Source organism: Carica papaya, chromosome 1 (assembly GCF_054855325.1).
Source record: "Carica papaya isolate Zhongbai chromosome 1, ASM5485532v1, whole genome shotgun sequence".
Taxonomy (NCBI): domain Eukaryota; kingdom Viridiplantae; phylum Streptophyta; class Magnoliopsida; order Brassicales; family Caricaceae; genus Carica; species Carica papaya.
This window is the reverse complement of record NC_142309.1, coordinates 5,977,033-6,000,379: the sequence shown is the minus strand read 5'-3', so window position 1 is coordinate 6,000,379 and position 23,347 is coordinate 5,977,033. Positions and strand designations below refer to the sequence as shown.

Genomic DNA, 23,347 nt, shown 5'->3' with positions numbered 1-23,347 from the left:
ATATTGATATATCAGAAGAAAATGAATATTAACTTGCATCTTCAAGCAAAGTGTATGATCAATTTTGCTCCTTTTAAACCTATTTTAAAGAAAATGAGTCAATTTTACCATACAATATTCACAATGATTATTTTATCTCGTAAAATATATCTTTTACAGGTATAGGGTATATTTTTTTTCATTAATCATGAAAACTTCAAATTATGTAACATAAATTTTCTCTAATAATTAACTATTAAAATTAATGCCAAATTGATAAACAACCATTCTACTTTGGCTGTCAAAGTCAAACATTTTAACCATTTTAAATAAAGCAACAAAAGAAAATATCTCTTTGAAGTCGATACCTTGCTATGAGTAACTCCTCTCACCAAAGCAAAAAATAAATAGTGGGTGGACGATTCTAGAGAGTTGAGAAGGCTGTTAGTCTAGCATGACTATGACAATCCAAAGGAAGGAGATAAGAAGGGACGGGGATGTTGGGAGATTTTAAATTTTGGTCATATTGTTTCTTAAAATTTTAGGGGTATAAGCAACTATAAGAAGAGACAAATGATTAGGAGCTACATAGATATATGGAGACCTGATGTGATTTGTTTGCAGAAATCTAAAATGAAATCCATTTCTGATCAGATTATTTGAAGCCTTTGTTGGAAAGATCTACTAATTAGAAGAACATCTGAAGGAATTTTGGTCTTTTAAAAGTGAATGATTTCTTGAATCATGATTTATTATCTGCCAATAAGGGTAACTACCCGAGTTATATGTAGAGAAATCTTCTTATTGGCCATGATCTACTTATAAATAGTTTTAAATGGAGTAGTGGTGATGAACACAAGGTGCAACAATGGGAAGACAAATAGTTATTTCATTATTCCTTGAGGATAATATGGACTCCCTGCCAACCTGGTAGTACTATTATGAGAACTTGTGTTTTATTCTCACCAGGTATGGCCATGTGGAATACATACATGGTTTACAATACTTTCTTACCACAAGATTCACAGAAAATCATGAGCATTTCACTCAGTTACATACTAAATTCGGATAAGCTTGTGTGGTCGTTTGAGCAAGATGGGCAATATTCAGTTAAATTGATGTATGTGATGGCTTGGGAACAATGCCTCTAATCCAATACAAACACTGCCACCATGATCTCTATGCCATTCTTGATTTTTTAGTAAGCATTAATAAATGATTTTTTTTCTTTAAATCAAGAAATTTTACACTTAATGAGTTGCTAATTTCTATTCCTTTCTAGCCCAGTTATTGTTTTTCGGAATTACATACAATGACATATTGCCTTCCACTCGGCGTTTCAAGAATTGCTTTACTTGGATTCTCTATTTTCTTATTTAGCCTTGTTTATACAGTGCTAATTATGATGGATGGAATGGAATTAGGAATCTCTGTTTTATTTCCAGGGGTTTGGCTTTTGTTGTTGTATCTTTTGGAAGTCAGAGTCTCCAACAGCTTCAATAACAAACGGTCAGCTGACTTTCAAGTTTCACAAACATCTAATAAATGGTTTTCTAGTACAAGTTCGTGTTTGCAATGCTGAAGTACCTGATTCCCACTTAACTAGATTGATTACATAATTGTAACCAACTGGAGGCAAATTCAAAGAAAAATATTTCTCCCATGTACAAACAATACTTTCTTTTCTACGTTTATGCTCTTAGTCCTATGCTCTTAGTTCCTAATCAACCTGGTGTCGTAGAAGACAAGAGAAGGAATTGACTGAACCAATGATGAGCCTTCACAAAGCCAAGCTCAGTTCTTTTTTTTTTTAGCTTTTCTCACCACTTGCACTGCCATCTTCATGTTCAAAGTCACTGCCATCAAGCATGTGCTCCCTGTAAAACATTAGATAGCATCTCCATCATAAATAAACACCAATCAAGAACCTGCAAAAATACTTAGCAGTTCACATGTTCTAACGTAGCAGAAAATTACAGGCACAAGCAGTCACTTTATATTCAATTTTCAAGCTGATATGAGACAGAAATGAGATAATTCACCATTGCAACAAGATTTCTGGCTCTTGAGAAAAACCCAAAGTCAAATTATCTTCCGGAGATAACAAAATCGAGAATTATCCCTTCATATTCAGAAAACTAGAATGAGTCAAAATGGAAAACAGTACCTTAACCTTTCACAGAGTCGTGCTAAAGCATCTGATCCTGTTCGAGATGCAACATCCTCAATCTCACAAGCATTTGAAAGGGTAATGTTATCTGCAAGTCTAAACTCGCACAACTCTTTCAGGGAACAGGCATCAGTCAATACAGCAGAATGACCACCACCGGCTGCTAGTTTCCGCACTTCCCCAACACACCTGCACATGTTACTTCCATCAGAATAGAAGAATAACTTTTTCAGAGGTTTTTATAGGATGGCTTGACTATAACATACCAATCAACTGGTGATGGATACCAAGCATATGTAGATTTCTCATTGGCAGCTTGGCCATAGTTATTGTAACCCCATCCATGAATTCTTCCATCTCGCAAACAAATGAGCGTGTGAGAGTGTCCACAAGCAACAAGTTGGGCACCAGTTGGGACAACCAAAACAGGGATATTGCGGAAAAATGTATCAGTTCCATTGGGAATGCATGAAAAGAAGCCAGATTGTGGGCCCAGGCCTAATTGCCCAGCTTGACCACCACCCCAAGCATAAAGAGCACCCTTTAAAGTCAGAGCACAAGTATGCACGCCACCACATGCGATATCCTTTATGGAGACTCCATCAAGCGCAACCACTCGCCTGGGCAGTAATTCTTTATCCCCAGATTGAAGGGCACAGTGACCTAGTTGGCCCATATTTCCTAGCCCCCAAGTATAGCTGCAAGGTCCAAACAGAACAATCTTCAAGAGCACAAACAAAGAAAAATGACTAGATGCTGAAATCAAAACACCAAGGTCACTTAACAGGACTCATTTTATGTGATTCTTTAATACATCCAGCTTCATATCTTAGGCTTCATCTTGACACAGCCAACTCAATAACAAGGATCTAGCATATGTGGACAGTAAGCATAAAAACCTAAAGTAAGAATTTCTTTTTTTTTTTTTAAATAAATCCTCAATTTTCTGTCTTTTAAAGTAAGAATTTCTTTTCTTTTTTAATAAATCCTCGATTTTCTGTCTTTGGGAGGGGAAATGGATCCTCATAAAGTCTTCAATCTATGAATATTAGACACTTGACAGAGGTGAATGTCGAAAAAAACATTTCAAGCAACCAACTCCAGTTTTATAGAAGTGATGTTTAGAGATATGAAGAGATGAAAAAGTATGAATCCTTTTTTCTTTTAAAAAACTATAATATATCTATCCTAGCCCAGATACACTAGCTCTAAGAATAAAAACATCATAAAACAACAAATCATGAATAAGTTTGTGCAAATTATTGTCGATATACCCATAATTGCAACGCATGCTGAAAGAAACAGTAGATATGACACCAAGTCTATGTTCGGTTAAAACACTCAGTTAGTAACAAGTAATAATACACAAACTAATTTCAACTTGAAGCTGACTTGCTTCCCCTTCTCTCCTTAGGAAGGGTGGAAATTATGCATTTTTTTTCAATTCTGTTAACAACACTATAAATGATATGTATGAGCAAACAAAGTTTTTTATCAGGGCCTAATTGTATGTTAGTAAAATTAGAATGATAAAACTGTATAAAAGTATTATTATGACTGAAGGTCTTCTCCAAAGAAATCATGGTCGTGATTTTTGTGGTTAATGAACCTAAAGGTGAAGATACTTGCATATCAGAATGCATCTGATCTCCATTTCATCCAATCTGCTGGACAATGTGAGACTCCACCAGAAGATTTGTCCAAACCTTCATATAGAATAACTTGTGCCATGCGGATAACCACAATTCTCATGCTTAAGTAGAATCTATCTCCATTTAAGAAATCTGAGATAACTTACACCTCCCCATTCTCAGATATCGCTGCTGTGTGGTACTCCCCGCATGACACTTGAATAATCTTCACAAGTTCAGGGGCTTCATCAAGGAATTTTGCATAAGCACTTATAACACAAGGCCCCTGTAATCCTTCACAAGTAACACCTCTTCCCAGTTGACCATATTCATTGTAGCCTGGTTTCAGAGAAATGCCGTGGATACATATTAATATGTGGCAGGAAACCAGCAATAAAATCCATGTTTTCCTAATTTAGAGGCCCATCTACAATCAGAAGTTCAAAAGCACAATAATAACTGAAAAATGCATATATATATATATATATATATAAAGGGACCGGATCACATCAAAGCAACAGCACAGTAGTAATCTACTATGTAGAAAACCATTAAGACTTTAGCAATGGACCAGAAAGGAGTCAAGAACACTTACCCCAAGCTTGTAAGAGGCCTTCATCTGATAAAGCCACAACATGAACAGCTCCACAGGACACTTGACGGATGATCTGTAACATTTAAAATATATAATCTGTATAATCTAAAAAAATTCCACATAATTAGGACCAAATAGAGTTGGAAATCAGATTTGACAACCAACACTTAATGGAAATCATTACATAAATGAGTAATTAAAAAATTTAACATTTCTACAAAGCAACAATATGCGGCCTGAATACCATAGGCTCTCAAAACTTGGACTAAAACAATGAGTGAAAAGTAAGCAGGATCTCCTCAACCATTTCAGCAAGAGCCCCTCAGTTAATGAGACCATTCATGATTAAGAAAGACGTGAATTTGGATCTTCAGCCCAAAGGAATGTGAAGTACCATAATGACAGAACTAAGCAACATTATGGAACCCAGGGATACTTAGATAGATCCAGCTAAATATTTCTTTATCCTACCATATACATTGAACATGAGTGATACTTCATATAGTTATACAAATATCATTTGCAACTGGCAAGATTATTTCAATACAATGACAGAGAAAGACCCACTTCATACCGTGTTTGGAGAAAATGCCCCCCAAAATAAACGTGGTAAATTTGAGCCCTGTATGAAGAATCATATAAATAAAATGTATTATTTACAGTCATCATCAAAGCATTACTTAAGAATACCTGCAATAATCATAGAAATCAAAAAAAAAATTATAGTATTTATACTCGCCACTAATGGAATACTTACGAATACCTAAACTAATAATAATTCTACAGGAGAAAAAATTTACTAACCTGATTTTGGCCCCAAACCCAGAGTCTGCTTTTCGAGATGGTTCCATCATTTTCACGGGGTTCTGCAATAGCAGCAGTACAATGTGCTCCACAAGATACAGATTTCACAAATTCTGTCTGCAATTGTTTTAGTTTTTTTGGGTGTTTCCTACCCATCTCAGTTCCATCTCCCAGCTGACCAAATTCATTAGCACCTAATCAAATGTGTTAAGTTTATAAAGGCATCATTATGAGAAAACATAAAACAAAAGTGGCATAGTACATGTATGATTACGGAAAGGGGAAATAAATATTTCCGGAAGAGAAAGGAAAGAGTTCCTCATACTCATTGTAGTTACCTGTTAACAATTTAATTTTCAACCCAATACCCACCAACAAAGATATGATTAGTGCCTAAAGAACTGGCCTTTTAACAAATTATAACCATCAACCAACAAAAGCTTGATAAAGGAATCAAACATAACAATGGAACTCATAACAAAAAATTCGAAAATATTCGTTCAAGTAAGAGAGGGCGAACCCCAGGTAAAGAGTGACCCATCTGAGGCTACAGCTGCAGTATGCTCACGGCCACAGGCGATATCTAGCCAGCGTGAGTTAGCTCCCGCCGGGCACCCAAATAGCTCTGGAGGAAGCTGCTTGGGTATCCGCAGTTGGTGCTCCTTTCCCTTTCTACCTGTTTGCCCACTCTGATTATATCCCCACACATATATTGCACTCTTTGTTGGGAGATTCACAGGGCGGGTAGTATCGCCAATAATCTCATCAATATCCATTTATCTCCCAAAATAACAACCTAACCAATTATAGTAAGCAAATGGTCAAACCAACAAATGAGACAATTACATAGAACTTCAACATGCAAAACCAGAAATTAAATCTTGAAAATTCTACTTAAAATCATAAATTCTTAAAAAGATGGAAACTAACGAGTACTTGTTACTTCTAAGCTATGCCTGCTTGATTGCCGAGAGAATTCGACCAAAACGAAAAGATCAAATCCCTTACGAAATTTTTGGACTCCCTAACAAACATAAAGATAAAGAATTGGACTTTTAAATCGTGAAGAAAGGTAAGAAGATAAAAACGAAATAAAGAATCCTTGAAAAGTTTCTTCACAAATAAAAAAAGTTAGGGATTCAAGAAAAGAACAAGAAAGAAATGCGGTTTACTGATTAGAGGTAAATAACAATATCATTTATCTAGAATAAACAATGCGTACAATAGATGGAAAACGAGTCGGAGAAGGTGGAATACCGTGCCTGAATCTGCGGATTGTTCGATTGGGTTGGTGATGGGAGTGAAATTTTTCAAGAAATGGGAATTTGTTTGATTGTGAGAAGACAGCTTGTCGCTTCTGGTTCCAAGAACCTTGGAGTTGGATCCGAGCCCAAAGAGGAAAATAATTCGCCCGATACTCAATGATTTATTTGGTTCCGAGAAGTTATATCAAAAGAAAATCTTCTGAATTTGCAGTTTTCTTTATTTCGTTTTTAGTATGTGAAAAGAAGAGGATGATAGATATTTTTGTCAAATTTCTTTAATAATATCTATTATCGTTTTTTTTTATACTATTTAATTGACTGCAAATTATACACTTTATAATTTTTAAACATAAAAATAATTTTAATAACAATTATTTATTTAAAATTTATAAATATATTTTTAATTAACTATAATTTATATATTTTATAATCACTTTTTTAAATTATAACACAGATTAAAAATTAATTATAACAAGAAATAAGCTTCAACCTACAGCAAAATTCTACTTGAATTATTCATTCAATTTTTTTCTTTTGGACCGGATATAATTATATTCTTTTTTCACAAATTATATTTAAATGACATGATTTATAATATTTTATTTGAAATAATTTAGTGAATATTTTATTCTTAATTAATTATGTAGACAACTATGATTTTCTCTATTAAATTATTAATAAAAAATATTATATCCAACACACACTTACCTCTTGATTGAAAATCGTTTTAGTTTTTCTTTTTATATTTTCCCTTTAATATTCCTCTCCCCCAAACAGAGCCTAACAAATTGGAAATTGAGGTAGGTGATGAAATGTGAAAACTTTGGGGTGCAGATTCTGGGTAGTTGCTGAAAATCATCGAGTCAACCTCCTACTTTTTTCCGCTCGCTATAAACAGGCTTCTTACAGCAGCAAATGCGCTTGGCCCGTCTTCAAAATCTTCCGCCATTTTGTACTTGCAGGTACTCGAAATCCACTTTCATGCTTTTAATTTGCTTGAATTGTTAACTGCTCTTCCATTTCTTGATTGTTACCAGACTATATGTTTCTTTTTTTTCTGCTGATAAATTGTATGTCACCGTACCTGGCAAGAATTCATTCTGTAGCCAATATACGACTGCGTTGGTTTCCGTTTTTGTTTGGATATGATATGCTGCTGCCTGCGAATGATTTTTTGGATCCAGAATGAAACAAGTCTAATTTAATCTAAATTGTTTCGTTTTGTTCCTTGAAAGATTTCTGTTGGTGAAAGAATTGATAACATGAAATTGGTTATGTTGTTTAGAAAAAATGAATCCACATTTTTGTGGGAATTAACTTGAAAATCTGAGATTTTATTTTGGAATTTGAATCGAGATGTAGTTTAGAATTGACTTTTCAAAATTTCTGTGTAGTTCATTTGTTCCAAACACGGTGCAAGTCTTTTTCACTTCCATGCTTTGGAATTGAACACAGGAGAAGACATTCCTCTGTCTAACCATATAGTTTTTCTCCTTTTCATCCATTTGAGTTTTAAATCTGATGGAAACGTAAGTCTATAAGTTTTCATATCCGAAAGAGTTGTAGGTATTTCCGTGACTTTGTTCCAAATAAAAAAGGAAGAACAAGATAATAACAATTTTTGTTACCATGTACTAGAAGAAACATTAACGGGAGGTCTGACAGTCATTAATGCTGAAAGGAACACGACGAAGAACAAAAGTAGGAGATTTCAATAGGTTCTGCTGGATGAGGATTGTAATACAGTAGGAAAGTATTTGCTTGGTTTTGAATCTTCAACCAAAAAGATAACCCTTGCTTCAAAACCGAATAAGAATTTTATCAAGTGCAGCTTTTTTTTTTCTAAAATAAAATAACATCAATAATGTAAAGAGATTTCAATAAAATTGTTGAAATCATGGATTTGAAGAAACTGAAGCTACTAGATTGGCTAAGAATTAACAGCAGGGAAACAATAGTGAGGATGGTCATAACATTCCATTATTCTTATTTTAACCATGACAAACCACTTTTGCTCCAACTGATTGGGCCTTGTTGATGTTAGAGAGAGCAGATACGCAAAAGTAATGGCTCAATCAGTGAGTAACACCCCAGGAAAGAAGCTTGTTCGCATTGATGTCAGTTCAGACACCGTGTGTCCATGGTGCTTTGTGGGCAAAAGGAATCTTGACAAAGCCATAGCTGCATCCAAGGATCAATTTGACTTTGAGGTTCCTCTCTCTCTCCTCCCCCTCTGAATCGTTCCCTCGTATATCTGCTCAAAGTTGATGTACTCAATTGAAACGTGCAGATTAGATGGCATCCATTTTTTCTTGATTCTTCAGCCCCAAAAGAAGGTGTTAATAAGAGAGAGTTTTATGAGAAAAAGTTTGGATCTAGATTCACGGGGATGATGGCTAGGATGACCGAGGTTTTTAGATCATTCCTAAAATCACCCTTTTCATTGATTTGTATTTGATTTGTTTGGCTAACATGTCATTAACTCTCTATGATCAATAATACTGCAGGTTTTCAGGGGCCTTGGGTTAGAATATGACATGTCAGGGCTCACGTAAGCTTTAAATATGTCTCTGTAATTTTTTGAATAAAAGAGCTCAAGTTGCTTTTTCATTAGAAATATAACTGATGTTCTTTTGAGTATGCATGCACAGGGGAAATACTCTAGATAGCCACAGGCTTATATATTTTGCTGGGAAACAAGGTTCTGATAAGCAACATAATCTTGTAGAGGAGCTCTGTATTGGCTACTTTACACAGGGAAAATACATTGGTGACAGGTCTATTTCCTGGCTGGGGAATTTATATTTCCTGTTTTTTGGTGTTTAACAATTTTTGTGCATCCTGAAGATCTCGTATGCCTAATGCAATTGAAGTGTCTGTACTTGTTTCCATCACTGCTGTCATGTTCACCCCAGCCCAAATTTTAACCTTAGATTTTTAGTTATGCTGAGATTAGGTGCTCTGAGGCTGAATTTAAGTGCAATACATGTATTAATTGAAAAGTGATTTCTGCATCGAACAACTATAGATTTTCATCTTTCCATGGTGAATGGTTAGCAACTGAATAAAGAAAGTTAAATGAATGTTTAGCAATTGAATAAAGAAAGTTAATAGAAGAGCAACAAATTAATATTTTATTTGCTATGACTGATTTATTATAGTATCCACAAGATCGGTCTGGAAATTTTAATGAGAATTGGAACAGCTCGTTTGTTTTACTAAATTATTAAAATATTCTTAATATTATTTGCAACCAGGCAAGGCAATTAAATACTAGAGAAAGTAAGTATGGATTGTTAGATAATGAATGCAGATCCAGTAACATTCGTTGGTGCACATTTTTCACTCGAAATGTCCTCAAAAAGTAAGTTGAGTTGATTTTCTTTTTGAACCTTTGGAACCTAAAATGGCTACAATCGGTATGTGCTTATTTTCAGGGAATTTCTTGTGGAATCTGCTAGAAAGGTTGGGATAGAAGGTGCAGCAGAATTTCTTGAAGACCCCAACAATGGAGTCAAGGAGGTCTGTTTTTTTACTTTTAGCCTGATGTTTCTTTTGTCGACAAGGAAGCAGAAAAAACTGAAAGTTGATTGCTTATAATGAATTGAACTTTTAAGCTTGTTTTGTAAAGAGTTAAGAGCTATCCTTCCTTTTTTTGCACTAATAATCTCGTAGAGCATCATTTTATGCTTTTTATTTTAATTTAATTACCATGTTTTGTATCAATACACATGATCGGTAATATAAGAACTTTAACTTTGCTTGCAATTTCAATTGAAGCATTCTGTAAGATTACATAGCCTTTTCGTCATTCAGTAGATTTCAACTGACAAATCAATAAGATTCATTCTCTCCCGTATCTGCTTCGTTGTCGAAAATAGGCAGGATATTTTTCCCCTGCAAATAGTGTTAACTTGAAATGACCTTTCTTTGTAATCAAATGAAGGTCAATGAGGAGCTGGAGAAGTACTCTTCCCACATTACAGGGGTGCCATATTATGTGGTAGGTGATATAAACATCACTTGCATACACATCATTTTCATTTTCAGATGGTTTCAACATACATAACTATTCATGCCTTTTGAGCAGATTAACGGGAACCACAAATTTAGTGGTGGCCAACCTCCAGAGGTGTTCCAAAGAGCTTTTCAAGTGGATGCAAATTGACATTAGCTTGAACCTAAAACCACCTCTTACCTACCTCCAGTATTCAATAAGAATGCTCATCCAATGGCCAATTGGAAAACAGATGTTTCATTGTCATATCTATTCCTCTATAGATTAAGGGTATTATGTTTGCATATATACATATATACATACATATGTAAATTAAGCCCCTGTATATATATACATATATATTTATATGTTGGTTTAAATAAATATGATACAAATACATTTATGTTACTAATGTTGATCAGAGATGTCAATCCCTTGACATTTACCAAGAGTTGTTATTGGTTCAAACTTTTGAATGCATGTTGACAAACTTCTTATGGGTCCAGGGAAATTTGTTGAGAATTCTGTATTAAAAGGATTAAAATATGGAAGTTAGTATGCGGGAAGGATTAAAAGAAACCCTAGGTTCTTGGCAGTGCGAACCTTACCAAAGCCAGAAACAACATTAGGAGAATATGGGGCCAAAAAAAAAGGAAAAAAGACAAAAGAAAAAATGCAGCAAAAAAAGAGGGAGAAAATGAAAATAAAAACAAAAAGCTGTTAAAATCTATTTAAAAAAGAGAAAGAGAAAGAGAAAGAAAAATTCAAAAAGAAAGTTGAAAAAGGAAACGAGAGGAAGTGGGTTGAGAATAAGGAAAGGCGGTGGCAAACTGATGGCAGAAAATCATGAAGAGAACAAATGCTTACGGTCATGGATGAATGAAATCTTCTGAAAACTCTATGTATTGAGACATAGTTGAAGTAATACAAGAAATACAATATCTAATAAAACTCTAGTTTCTTCCAGATCTCGTACAAAGCATTTTTCATTACTAAAGACTATAAGCAAAAAGTTTAGTATCGGTTATATCTTTTTCTAGCGCAAGACATGACACAATAAGAATAATGATAGCATTAGTAGTATAAGATTTCGTTGTCTACTCTTCAATTGGATATGAAATCGGTATTCTTATTTGGTGATTTAGAAGAACAAGTTATTCATTAAATAACCTCCCGAATATGTGAAATCTGGAGATGAGCATACAATTTATGGGCTTAAAAGGCTCTATACTAGTTAAAACAAGCTCAAAAGCTGGTACAATCATATCAAAGCTTATTTTTGAAAGCAAGACTTGAAAAAAAATTCACATAAGCATACATTCTTTGTAGTATTGGAGATGGAGGGAAAATACTTTTTTGTATGCGTATATGTTGATAATTTGATTTATATTAGAGATGACAGTACTATATTTAAAAATTTTAAATAATTCATAGTGTTTAAATTTCATGTCTGATATTAGAAAAATACATTATTTTTATCATGATGTTTGAATTTGATGTCTGATATTAAAAAAATACATTATTTTTATCATAGAGGTGGTGCAAATTCCCACCAATATTTTTATTTTTCAAAAAAAATATGTATAAAAAATTTAAAACAAGTTTAAGATGAAGAGTAGCAATTCTATTACTACATTAATCGAGTTTGGTCTGAAGTTTATGAAAAATCCTAAAGGAAGAAAGCTAGACGGCACTTTACACAAGTAGTAGGAAGCTTGATGTATTTAAATACAATAAAACCTGATATAATGTATATTGCAACTGTCATTAGTATAACAAGGAATGTCCAAGGGAGATATATCTTCATATTGCAAAAAACATTATTCGATACTCAAAAGATAGAAAAAATAAATTTAATTAGTTTTACTGATAATAATTGTACTGAAGATTCAAGTGATAAAAAAACTCAAGTCTATATATGTTTTTATGATGAATAATTTGTACTTGTCAATATTTGACTGCCAGTTTCATTTCAAGCGAAGAAAGAAGCAACCATAAGTTATTTCAAAAATAGTTTACCAATAAAGCTTTACAAAAATCTTGTTCTACATGGAAAAGGCAAGCATACTAATATGAAACTTTATTCCTTGAGGGATTTCACAAAGGGTTAAGTATTGACCTCATCTATGGTAAAAGTAAAGATCAAATTGCCAATATATTAACCAAGTCCCACAAGTTAGCTTCGTTTATGAAGCTTAGGAAATTACTTGGTGTCTGCAACTTTTAAAATTATATTTAAACTAAATATTGAAAAGTTTTAGTTTAAGGAAGGCATTGTTGAATGTTTTTCATGTTGGGTAACTTTTTAGTTGTCCTTGTCTCTGGGAGAATGGAAGGAGTGGAACTTATTATAGGGGCATGGTTTTTTTGTTGCTTTTCTTTTTTTGACTTACTGGTAAGAATCATGGCACAGTGTGGTTTATTTAGCGGTAGAAGTAGCGATCCATGCTTTCCTATTTCTTTGTTGTTTATGGTTGCAAAAATGCCTGTATAAATATTAGTTGTTCAGTAGAAAATTACAACAATTTATTGTCTTATATGTTTAGCATATTGTCTTTTCTTTTTTGCTTTTACGTCATATTTGACCTTTTGATAAAAAAAAATATATCATTAGATGACTTAGAAAATATGTAGATGTATATCTAGAAACATATCTTTTTGAAATACTCAAGCTTCAATTCTCTCATGTTGTTATTAAATACAATCAAAGATAAGCAAAAACACTAAAACAAACGAACCCCTAGTAAGAAAAATAGTCTCATGGACAGAAGGTAATTAGGTAAGTGGCTCCATGATTGCAAGTAAAGGTACTAGTTTTATCATCATATGCATAACTGTAAGCCTGAGGGCATTCGTTCTTGAATATCATAGAGTAATTAGTAGGGTGGCATTTATCAGGCGTACTAAACTCACCACTGCAACAATATTGAGGTTGACTAAATGCGACACACGCACTTTTGCAGCTAATCACTGTCCCAGTGCTCCCTTTTACTGCTAACTCTGGTGGGCAAACCAAGTTCACATTCTTAGGACAACTTGTTATATTGCACCCCTCATATCCTCCGCTCGGAGTTATAGAAACAGGCAAGTTAAAGCCATCAACCAGGCTGATATCATAAAAATCTAACCCGCCATTCAATTGGATAGCAAGTTCAGCTAGAGTTGTTGGTGGGATTGCACCCGCACCGTTGCATGAAATATTGCCCGAACCACAATCTCCGGTGGCACAATAAAACTTTCCCGATCGATCCTGAGAGCATTGAGAGCGACCCCACACTCGTCCAGCCCATGGAATTGGTACGTCAAGATTCGATGAGGCGTTTGAAGCTAACTCGAACCCAGTTGAGGACAAAGGAGGATGTCCTGGATTTGTTAAGGTTCCTGGCCAAACTGTGAAGGGACATCTATTTTGAAAGGTAAAAGTGACCGACTGAGTTCCTGCATTCAAACAACCTTAGTATCAAACATTCGAGATTGGAGATGATCTTACCTATACAGGTAACTTTTTAACGTACTTTTATGTGCCTAAATGCGCATATATATATATATATATAGAGAGAGAGAGAGAGAGAGAGAGAGAGAGAGATGTAAAGTACTCGCCTAAGAAAAAGAGGGTGGACACTGCAGTAAAAGCCAAAAGTACTTGAAATAATGCAGCCATTTGTTGCTGATGTTAACGTTTTGCTTATTAAAAAGAGTATATAAAACGAAAGAGAAAAGAAATGGAAGATCAAATGAACTTCGAGATTCAAACTTTTCAAATAGAATGCACAAGATAAACATCTTATAAAGAGACTGATAATCCACCTTGCAGATTGGGAGAGAAGATGAAGAAAAATCCTAATTGGTAAAAATCTAAGACCAATATATTATAAAATTTATTGCCTTTATGAATTTAGAAAAAAGAATAATGAAAATTTGTGATATCTTCTAATTGCACACATATTCAAATCCTTTTTTTGCATATTTACTTGCATATATACAAATTTACTTCCCAATACACGATGTCTTACCTTGAAATAAATTAACAAATTTGGTAATTTTCCCAATTTAATACTTAATACATGCACCCATGCATTTACTAGTTTAACAAATTTTTATGTACATTTATCTTTCATAAATTTGACTAAATTCAACCTCAAATTCTAAATTAAGAAAAACAAATCATATCATTAATTAAATTATCCCTATTTAAAAGTTTACTAATTAATAATAATAATAATAATAAATTAAATTAAATTATCCCCATTCATGTACACAATATTTCTCCAACATAATTGAGTTTACCACATCCCATAAAAAGCCAAATTAATGAGTTGGTAGATGGTAACAACAACAACCACTTGATCTGATCAATACAACCGTATTAAAGTGGGTAAAATCTCATGGCTTAACAAGAGATTCACATCTTTTATTCTCATATTTAGATTTTAATCTTATCTCTTGCCTTTAAAGTAATCTTGATTATAATCATTAATCACTTGGCTAATCTCTCAATTAGTTACTTTCTTCTCAAATATTATATGTTGCATATTAATATTGAAAGAATAATACTGACTTTTAAACTTCCAAATATATAAACAAATACCATTTTGTAGTTAACATCTATTGCATGGATGATGATACTTATCCAAACGAAGGTAAATTAATCGGTAGTGGTGGTGAAACAATTTCACAATACAATAATATTGTATCGGACCAAACTATTTAAATTTCATTTGCTTTTTAGTCAAAATCGAAATAGTGAACAATTTGAAGCGAATTATTTTATTTACTATACCGAATTGGTTTGAGTTCAGATTTAGTGACGAAAAACTTGTTTAAACCTAATAAGATACTGTGTATATAATTTGTTATGTATATTTAGTCTTGATCAGTTAATATAACAACTGGGCCCGAAACTTTTGTATGGGATGCTTTTTCTATTTATAAAATATATATATAAATAATTAAAAAATTATTTTTATTTTATTTTATTTAAAATATTGAGAAAAAATAAAATATGAACGAAACTGAAAATAATTTTGAGAAAAATTAATGAAATTTTGAAGAAAACTTGAAAACATGGGGTAACATCACAACAAAAAAAAAATTCAGGCACGCAGAACGACCCATTCAGTAGCCACAGCGAACTAGAGCGCGCTGCGTGATAAAACACGCTAACATTGGCATCACACAGAAGGCCACGCAAGTGATCTATGTGTATGGCGATCCGACGGTCCAGATCACATCCCGCGTGCACGGACGGCTCAAATACATTTTTCCTTCATGTGTGATCGAATAGTCAGATTCAATTTGATCGTGTGGTCCAGATTCATTCTCTGAATAAAAGAGATCCAACGAACAGGAGAGGGTCACGTGTCCCCGCACGGATGGCCCAAATCGACACAGGAAGTGTATTTACGTATCGTGTTCTAAAGAACCCCAACCCTAGCCACACTAACCCTCGCCGGAGAGGAAGAAGAAGGGTAGCCGAAAAAGAAATTGATGGTTGTCACTGCTGCACCGGAGCCAACACTGACGCCAAAACAGGTACTTTTTCTCCCTTCCCGTTAAGAATTCAATCCCGAGCCTCCATGTGGGCATATCAGAGCCAAAGGATCGACAGTGAGCCAAAAACCGTGAACAAAGCTCAACCGAGCCGTCGCGGATAAAACCTGAAACCCTCTCCGATGACCCCATTCTCATTTTTTGTTTCACATATTTTTTGGCTACTGTGTTCATCGTCTTTTTCTGGTACAGATTAGTCGAAAAAGAAACCAAGCTGCGAAGGAGAACCAACAGAGCCGCCACACCCCGAGACCTCCCTGCCAGTAGGTTTTGTTTTTTTGCCTTTTGTAACAAACTGACGCTTTCTAACCCACTTTTCTGTAGGTTTACGCATAAAATCTGTCAAAACCGACCTAAATTAGCCGAAACCAGTCAGATCGAGACAAACTGCCGTCGTGCTGGAATCCTAAAATTTTTCTGAAGAGTTTTTAAAATGTCTATTCTAGCCTTTCAGGGTATTTTTAGATACTTGACAGATATTTTAATTTCCACAAAAAAAAATTCAGGAAACCTAGAGACCGCTAGGAGACGTAGTAAATAGTACAGTATTCGAATACCGATTCAGGGTAAGAATCTCTCACCATATTCTCTGTTACGTAAATTAAAACTTAATAATCAATAATACTGTATTTTGTTAAGATTAAAAAATTTTAAGAATAATTATAGGTCACTAATGGAGTCAGAACTGGTCAATTCATATTTGTCATGGTTTACTATTTATTTTACCTGTATTGCTTAAGATGTTTACTATTATATTGTGTGAATTGAATTGATAGGCTTAAAGGCTCTTTTGGTTATTTGGTTTACCTCACTGCATACCCCCCCATTTGTTAGTTTATTTTACAATAAATGTTTCAGTTATGTTTCTTTATGTACGTATCGCCTATTTGCATGACCTATTATTGATCTGTAAATATAAGTTATTTATGTAACTGGTAATTAGTTTATGTTTTAAACCTACGTAAGAGAGGCTTACTGGGTACTTTGGGAAAGAGTAAACGGGTCTGATAAATAGGGAACCCTACTGTAGACATTGTCTCAATCGGACAGGGTTGAGAAGTCCCATACCAGAAAGGTTTGAAAAATCTAGTTCATACTCATACCGAATGGGATATCAAGGCGATTGAGTGTTTAGCACCCATTATCGGACGGGGTATGGAGACAGTCGGGTTAATTGACAAATTTAGATATTGGGTTTATGAGTATGAGAATATCCATTTGGACCTCCAGGGGTTCCAGTAAGCAGGTAAAAAGAAAAATTATCGTTCTTCCTCACTTGTAAATAAAATCATAATGTTATATGAGTAATTATCTTTATAAGTTGATTTTGAAAAACTCGTAACAGTAAGTATGGAATAAATAATTTTCTTTGTGTTAAACGAATTTACTTAAATTAAGAGATCTATTAGTTGTTTTATGATTTTTACCAACCTTTGATTTCTGTATCAGTGATTAGTATGATATTCTTACTGGATTAGTGTAACTCAATCTTCTATTAACTATTTTAGATTAAGAAAAACATGATACAGATCTTGATCAGCAGGAGGGTTATGAGTAAATTACTTCATGTACCCCATCAAGTGCTAGAGGAAATTAATCCCCTACGATATTTACTTACTTTTAATCATTTACTCGTTTCTTTTTACGAATCGTTGTAGAATGGATATTCTCATATCTCTATTGCGCATTTTAATTCGGTGTAAGGAATGTAAATTCTAACATCGTTGTTTGCTTTCGCATTTAAAGTATAAATTTGTTTCCTTTAAGTTCTGAACTTTTACAGTTGGTATTAGAGCTATGTTTCTCGGAACTATTCCTTACACAGAGATGTAAAAACACTGGAATACAACCCGACACTCAGCCTTCTCTTATAAAATCCAGGTACAATGATATGAGGAGAGGAAGATCTCCATTAAACCGAGTAGCTCGAGATGGGTCGCTTTGAAAAGATCTCAATTAACTCTTTAAGATGCTGGAGAGACTTATCTCCGCCCAGCAGGCCCGGAAAAAAAAAATGATGGAGTTATTTGACTCTCCACTCCTACCATAGTTTGAGCCACCCCTGCAATAAAAAAATCTGGTGCCACCCCAATACAGCTCTGCTCCTCAACTGTATCATCCTTTACTGCCACAGTACAATCTAGTGCCTACACAATACAATCATGTGCCGCCACAGGGCTATCCGGCCCCTCCTTAACATAATCTAGTCCCTCTTCTACGGGACTCAGTTTTACTAATGATGGACTCAGCCTACATTGAGAAGTACAAGAGACTAAACTCATCTACCTTTGTAGGGGCATCCTCTTTCGATGAGGCTGAGTATTGGTTAGCAGAGAAGGAGAAGGCATTCGCTACACTTGGAGTGGTTCTCGAATAAAAGATTATACTTACCACCTACATGCTCATGAGTGAGGTAAATCACTGGTGGCAATTGAAGTAGGCCACCTTAGCCATTCCAGTCACTTGGGAACAGTTCCTAGTAGCGTTCAATGCGAAGTACCTTCTAGAGTATCTTCGGCATTTGAAGAAAATGGAGTTTGCACACCTGGTCTAGAGCGATATGACAATGTCGGAATATGTCCGAAGGTTCCTAAAGTTGGATCGGTATTTCCCTAAAAGTATGATAGATAAAGGCAGAAAGGCAAAGAAGTTTGAGTGGGGCCTAAGTCCTGAGATTAGGCAACAGTTGTATGTTTTCAAGCTCAGCACCTACTCAGCAGTTCTGGCCAAAGCACAACTAGTAGAGAGGAACCTTTGTATCTTCTCTCCAATAGTAGGCAATTCTAGACCCCTGATTCCACACCGCAGACCAGCAGCTACTGCATCGGTTCAGCAGAATAAGAGACCTAGACCTATGACTCAAGCCCCTTCTCAGGCCCCAACAGCAGGACGCGGTAGGACTTTTTAGTACTGTGTCAAGGATCATGGAGACCAACCCTATTATCGTCTCAATAATACCTACCACATATGTAGAAGTATCCAACAATATGGAGAGAGCACCCATGAAATCATAATCAAGTCATACCTTCCATTAAGAGCAGAGCTTACATCTTCACCTAGCAAGATGTTAAGGCTAATTCAGACGTGATATAGGGTACGTACATTATTTGTAATTACATAGCATATGTTTTGATTGATATTAGTGCTTCACATTTTTTTTATCTCACATGCTTTTACAAAAAATTTGAATATGTTACCTGAAAATCTTGATTATGTGTTGTTTGTGTCTACTCTTGGGTATGGGATACTACTAGGGGAAGTCACATACAAAGCCTGTACATAAAGATAGCTGATACGGAGTTGAGTGTAAACCTGATAGAAATAGACATGAAAGATTTTGATATAATTTTGGGAATGAACTGGTTAGCAGTATATCACGTCACCGTAGACTATTTTTATAAGAAACTTGTATTCAATCTTCCTAATGAAGAATCATTCACAAATTAATAAAAGTATTAGATATTTTTTTCTCATAATAATTACATCGTTGTATGACGCGTTAACTCGGTTATCTTTTCTATATTAGGCAAAACTACGACAAAAATTTGCATTCAAGAGATCTAAGTAGTCCGAGAATTCCTGTATGCATTTTTTGAAGAACTATCCAGACTGTCGGTAGATAGAAAAGTCAAATTTATCATAGATCTTCTACCTAGTACCTAGTCCATCTCAATTGTCCATTACCGCATGAGTTGGGTAGAGATGGAACAGCTGAGGAAACAAATCAAAAAATTACAGGATAATGGGTTCATCCAACAGAATATATCTATTTTAGGGTGCTGAAGTTACATTTGCAAAAAAATGGAATGGGTCCTTGAGGTTGTTTATTGACTATAGGGGATTGAACAGAGTCATAATCAAGAACAAGTACCCCTCTCCCCTAGATTGATGATCTTTTCGATCAGTTACAGGGTGTCTAGGTTTTCTCCAAGATAGACTTGCATTTGGGCTACCATCAGGTAAAAATCAAGGCAGAGGATATTCCTAAAACAGGCTTCAGAACAAGGTACGAACACTATGAGTTTTTGGTCATGCCATTTGGACTAACCAATACACCAACCATTTTTATGAACTTGATGAACAGGGTTTTTAGGTCATTCTTGAATCAGTTTTTCATCCTATTCATTGATAATATCCTGGTCTATTCAAAGAGCAGAGAAGAACACACTTATCAACTGACTCAGGTTTTATAAATTCTCAAAAAAAAAAAAGAATTTGTATGCAAAATTGAGCAATTGTGAGTTTTAGCTTGAGCAGATTACCTTTATGGGGCACGTAATATGGGGTGTTAATGAATCTTGAGAATGTTGAGGCAATACTCGGTTGGGAAAAATTAACTTCAGTTAAGGAGATTCGTAACTTTCTAAAATGATAGGGTATTACCACAGGTTTGTGGAAGGGTTTTCTAGCATAATCACTCCATTGACCCAACTTACAAATAAGAACATCGAGTTTGAATGAAATGAGAATTACGAAAGAAGCTTTATAAAACTCAAGAAGTAGTTGACTACTGCACCCGTGTTGGCTTTACTGAGTAGGACAGGTGGATACACAGTGTATAGTGATACCTCTTTCTTGGGGTTGAGTTATGTTCTGATGCAGCATGGGAAGGTTATAACCTATGGGTCCAGACAGTTGAAGAGTCATAAGAAGAATTACCTCGCCCATGACTTGAAACTTGTCATTATTATTCATGCCTTGAAGACTTGGTGTCACTACTTGTATAGGGAGACTTTTGAGATTTATACAGACCATAAGAAAACTTGAAACATATATTTACTCATTAGAATCTCAACATACATTAGAGGTATTGGATAAAGCTTCTTAAGGACTACGATTATAAGATTTTGTATTACCCCGGTAATGATAATGTGGTAGCCGACGCACTCAGTAGAAAAAGTGTAGATATTTTGCCACACTTAATGGTTTCTGAATGCATGATAATATGGGTTACATAATATATACAGCTTCAGGACTTAAAGATCGTTGCATGTCTGGCCCATCCAACTATCCAACCCGAACTGATTCATAGAATAAAGGAAGTGGAATTGACTGATTTTATCTAACAACTCTCAGAAAGGATGCAGAACAGAGAGTAAATCCAAAATTCTAGATCTCTACCGATGGATTTCTTAGATTTCAGGATACGATGTGTGTTCCAGATAACAGTGATTTAAAAAAAGACATCATTACAAAGGCTTACAGCTCAAAGTTTGCCACATATCCCAAAAGTACTAAGATGTATCAAAGTATGCAATCCCATTTCTAGTGTAGCGGAATGAAAAGAAAGAATTGATTTCCTCTCCAAGTGTCTTGTATGTCAACAGGTTAAGATAGAGCATCAACGCTCATGTGGGCTACTTTAGCCATTACCGATCTTATAGTGGAAATGAAAACACATCAGCATGGATTTTGTGATAGAGTTGCTTAGCTAAAAACATAATGCTATCTAGGAAATTGTCAATCAGCTCACTAAGTTCTTTCACTTCTTGGTTATCAAAATTATTAACCCCTCAGACAAGCTAGTAAAAATTTATATATGAGAGATAGTCAGACTACATAGAGTTCCAGTGACGGTGGTATTTGACAGGAATCCTAGGTTCATCTCTCGATTTTGGTCTAGTTTTCCGCAAGTAACGAGAATGAAACTGTCCTTCAGCATCGCATTCCACTCTCAAACCAATGGACGATTCGCATACTAGAGGATATGCTTTGAGCTTGTGTTCTAGACTTCAAGAGCAATTGGGATGATCACCTACCCTTGATAGAGTTTGCCTACAATAATAGCTATCAATCAAGTATCAGCATGGTCTCATATGAGGCATTATATGGTCAACCTTGTAAGTCGTCGATCTGTTGGGAAAATGTTGGTGATAGAAAGTTGTTTGGCCCAGATCTCGTAAAGGAGACTACAACGAAGATAGTTAAAATCAGAAAGAACATTTAAATAACTCAGAGTAAGCAGAAGAGTTATACGAACACCTAGATGAGAGATTTGGAATTCGAAAAAGGCAATTGGGTGTTTCTTAAGGTTACCCCTTTCAAAGGAATCAACAGGTTTGGTAAGAGAGAAAAATTAAATTTTAAGTTTATTGGACCATTTAAAATCTTAAACAGGATTGGTAAGTCCACCTATAGGCTAACACTACCTCCAAAGCTATCTAGAGTCCATAACGTGCTTCATGTGTCTATGCTATGTAAGTATAATCCAGACAAATCGCATATCCTGTCTCACAAACCACTTTCATTCCAGGGGAATCTATCCTATAAGTAGGTACTGGTAGGCATTGTGAACCGAAAAAGTAGAGTACTTCGCAATTAAAAAATTTCTTTTGTCAAGATCTTAACAAAATCACACGAAAGAAGAGGCCACTTGGGAGTTAGAATCGGATTTCAGAGCGCAGTGCCCCCAACTGTTTGATTAACAATAGGATAATAAATTTGAGGGACTAAATTTCTTCTTAAATGGAGAGATTTGTAACACCCGTATCCGAAAATTTGGCCTGAATGCTTTTTCTATTTATAAAATATATATATATAAATAATTAAATATTTTATTTTATTTTTATTTTATTTAAATTATTAAAAAAAATGAAATAGGGATGAAATTAAAAATAATTTTGGAGAAAATAGATGAAATTTTGAATAAGATGGTGTTTTTAAAAGAAAACTTGAAAACTATAGGTAAAATCGTAAAAAAAAAAAAGAAATTCGGTCACATAGAACGGCCCAGTCAGCAACCACGGGGAACCAGAGCACGCCGCGTGGTAAAACACACTTATATCGGTGCCACGCGAGAGGCCACGTGCCTGGTGATCCGACGGTCCAAATCACGTCCCGCGCGCACAAACCACTCAAATACGTTTCTCCTTTAGGCACGATCAAACAGTTAGATTCAATTTAGTTGTGCGGTCCAGATTCATTCCCTGAATAAGAGAGATCTAACGAACGAGAGAGGGTCATGTGTCCCCACACGTATGACCCAGATCGACGCGGAGAAGGTATTTAAGCATCACGTTCTAGGGAACCTTAACCCTAGCCGCACCAGCCCTTATCAGAGAAGAAGAAAAAGGGCAGCCAAAAAAGAAATAGATCACTATCATCATCGCATCGAAGCCACCGCTGACACCAAAATAGGTACTTTTCCCCCTTTTTCACTCGGAATTCAATCTCGAGCCTCCCTGTGGCCATATCAGAACCAAAGGATCGATGGGTGAGCCGAAAACTATGGGCAAAGCTCGACTGAACCATCATGGCCAAAACTCAAAATCCTCTCCAATGGCCCCCTTTTCATTTTCCATTTCACGTGATTTTTTAACCACCGTGTTCACCATCTTTTTTTGGTACATGTTAATT

General features: G+C 35.0%; 3 protein-coding genes across 13 annotated transcripts; 1 reads left to right on the top strand and 2 right to left on the bottom strand.

Moving 5' to 3' along the window:
* Positions 1–1,474: 1,474 nt before the first annotated feature.
* LOC110820165 (Regulator of chromosome condensation (RCC1) family protein) lies at positions 1,475–6,710 on the bottom strand. 9 transcript variants are annotated; one of them, XM_022049594.2, is made up of 10 exons: positions 6,437–6,710; positions 6,110–6,203; positions 5,700–5,975; positions 5,180–5,373; positions 4,950–4,997; positions 4,376–4,448; positions 3,948–4,119; positions 2,416–2,847; positions 2,147–2,338; positions 1,475–1,856 (listed from the first exon to the last, which is right to left on the bottom strand). In XM_022049594.2, exons 3-10 carry the CDS (start codon positions 5,953–5,955, stop codon positions 1,790–1,792), a joined length of 1,434 nt encoding a protein of 477 aa, XP_021905286.1. In that variant the 5' UTR covers positions 5,956–5,975; positions 6,110–6,203; positions 6,437–6,710; the 3' UTR covers positions 1,475–1,789. The 9 variants fall into 9 exon arrangements, with proteins under 9 accessions (XP_021905286.1, XP_088073040.1, XP_088073036.1 ...); XM_088216914.1 differs by having other exon boundaries at positions 6,116–6,203; XM_088216910.1 differs by having other exon boundaries at positions 6,442–6,710.
* Positions 6,711–7,152: 442 nt separating this feature from the next.
* Positions 7,153–10,890, top strand: LOC110820257 (Thioredoxin superfamily protein). 3 transcript variants are annotated; one of them, XM_022049685.2, is made up of 8 exons: positions 7,155–7,406; positions 8,498–8,654; positions 8,735–8,854; positions 8,952–8,995; positions 9,096–9,221; positions 9,882–9,966; positions 10,391–10,447; positions 10,535–10,890. In XM_022049685.2, exons 1-8 carry the CDS (start codon positions 7,360–7,362, stop codon positions 10,610–10,612), a joined length of 714 nt encoding a protein of 237 aa, XP_021905377.1. In that variant the 5' UTR covers positions 7,155–7,359; the 3' UTR covers positions 10,613–10,890. The 3 variants fall into 3 exon arrangements, with proteins under 3 accessions (XP_021905378.1, XP_021905377.1, XP_021905376.1); XM_022049684.2 differs by having other exon boundaries at positions 7,156–7,406; positions 8,489–8,654; XM_022049686.2 differs by lacking the exon at positions 9,096–9,221 and having other exon boundaries at positions 7,153–7,406; positions 8,489–8,654.
* Positions 10,891–13,184: 2,294 nt separating this feature from the next.
* LOC148269119 (thaumatin-like protein 1b) lies at positions 13,185–18,995 on the bottom strand. Its single transcript, XM_088216983.1, has 3 exons — positions 18,744–18,995; positions 18,492–18,603; positions 13,185–13,879 (listed from the first exon to the last, which is right to left on the bottom strand). The coding sequence occupies exons 1-3, from the start codon at positions 18,993–18,995 to the stop codon at positions 13,200–13,202; spliced, it is 1,044 nt and encodes a 347-aa protein (XP_088073109.1). The 3' UTR covers positions 13,185–13,199.
* Positions 18,996–23,347: the final 4,352 nt, after the last annotated feature.

Coding starts and splice junctions, on each gene's coding strand:
- LOC110820165 (XM_088216919.1), bottom strand. CDS start 5,955: ATGGATATTGATGAGATTATTGGCGATACTACCCGCCCTGTGAATCTC. Junction 4,449..4,949: donor GGGCATTTTCTCCAAACACG/GTATGAAGTGGG, acceptor TAAATGTTACAG/ATCATCCGTCAAGTGTCCTG. Junction 2,848..3,947: donor ATATCTGAGAATGGGGAGGT/GTAAGTTATCTC, acceptor TGGACCTTGCAG/CTATACTTGGGGGCTAGGAA.
- LOC110820257 (XM_022049684.2), top strand. CDS start 7,360: ATGCGCTTGGCCCGTCTTCAAAATCTTCCGCCATTTTGTACTTGCAG. Junction 9,222..9,881: donor GGAAAATACATTGGTGACAG/GTCTATTTCCTG, acceptor GCTTATTTTCAG/GGAATTTCTTGTGGAATCTG. Junction 10,448..10,534: donor CAGGGGTGCCATATTATGTG/GTAGGTGATATA, acceptor CCTTTTGAGCAG/ATTAACGGGAACCACAAATT.
- LOC148269119 (XM_088216983.1), bottom strand. CDS start 18,995: ATGGGTGCTCTCTCCATATTGTTGGATACTTCTACATATGTGGTAGGT. Junction 18,604..18,743: donor ATTGGAGAGAAGATACAAAG/GTTCCTCTCTAC, acceptor TCATACTTTTAG/GGAAATACCGATCCAACTTT. Junction 13,880..18,491: donor TGCCGAAGATACTCTAGAAG/GTACTTCGCATT, acceptor GTTTGAATGCAG/GAACTCAGTCGGTCACTTTT.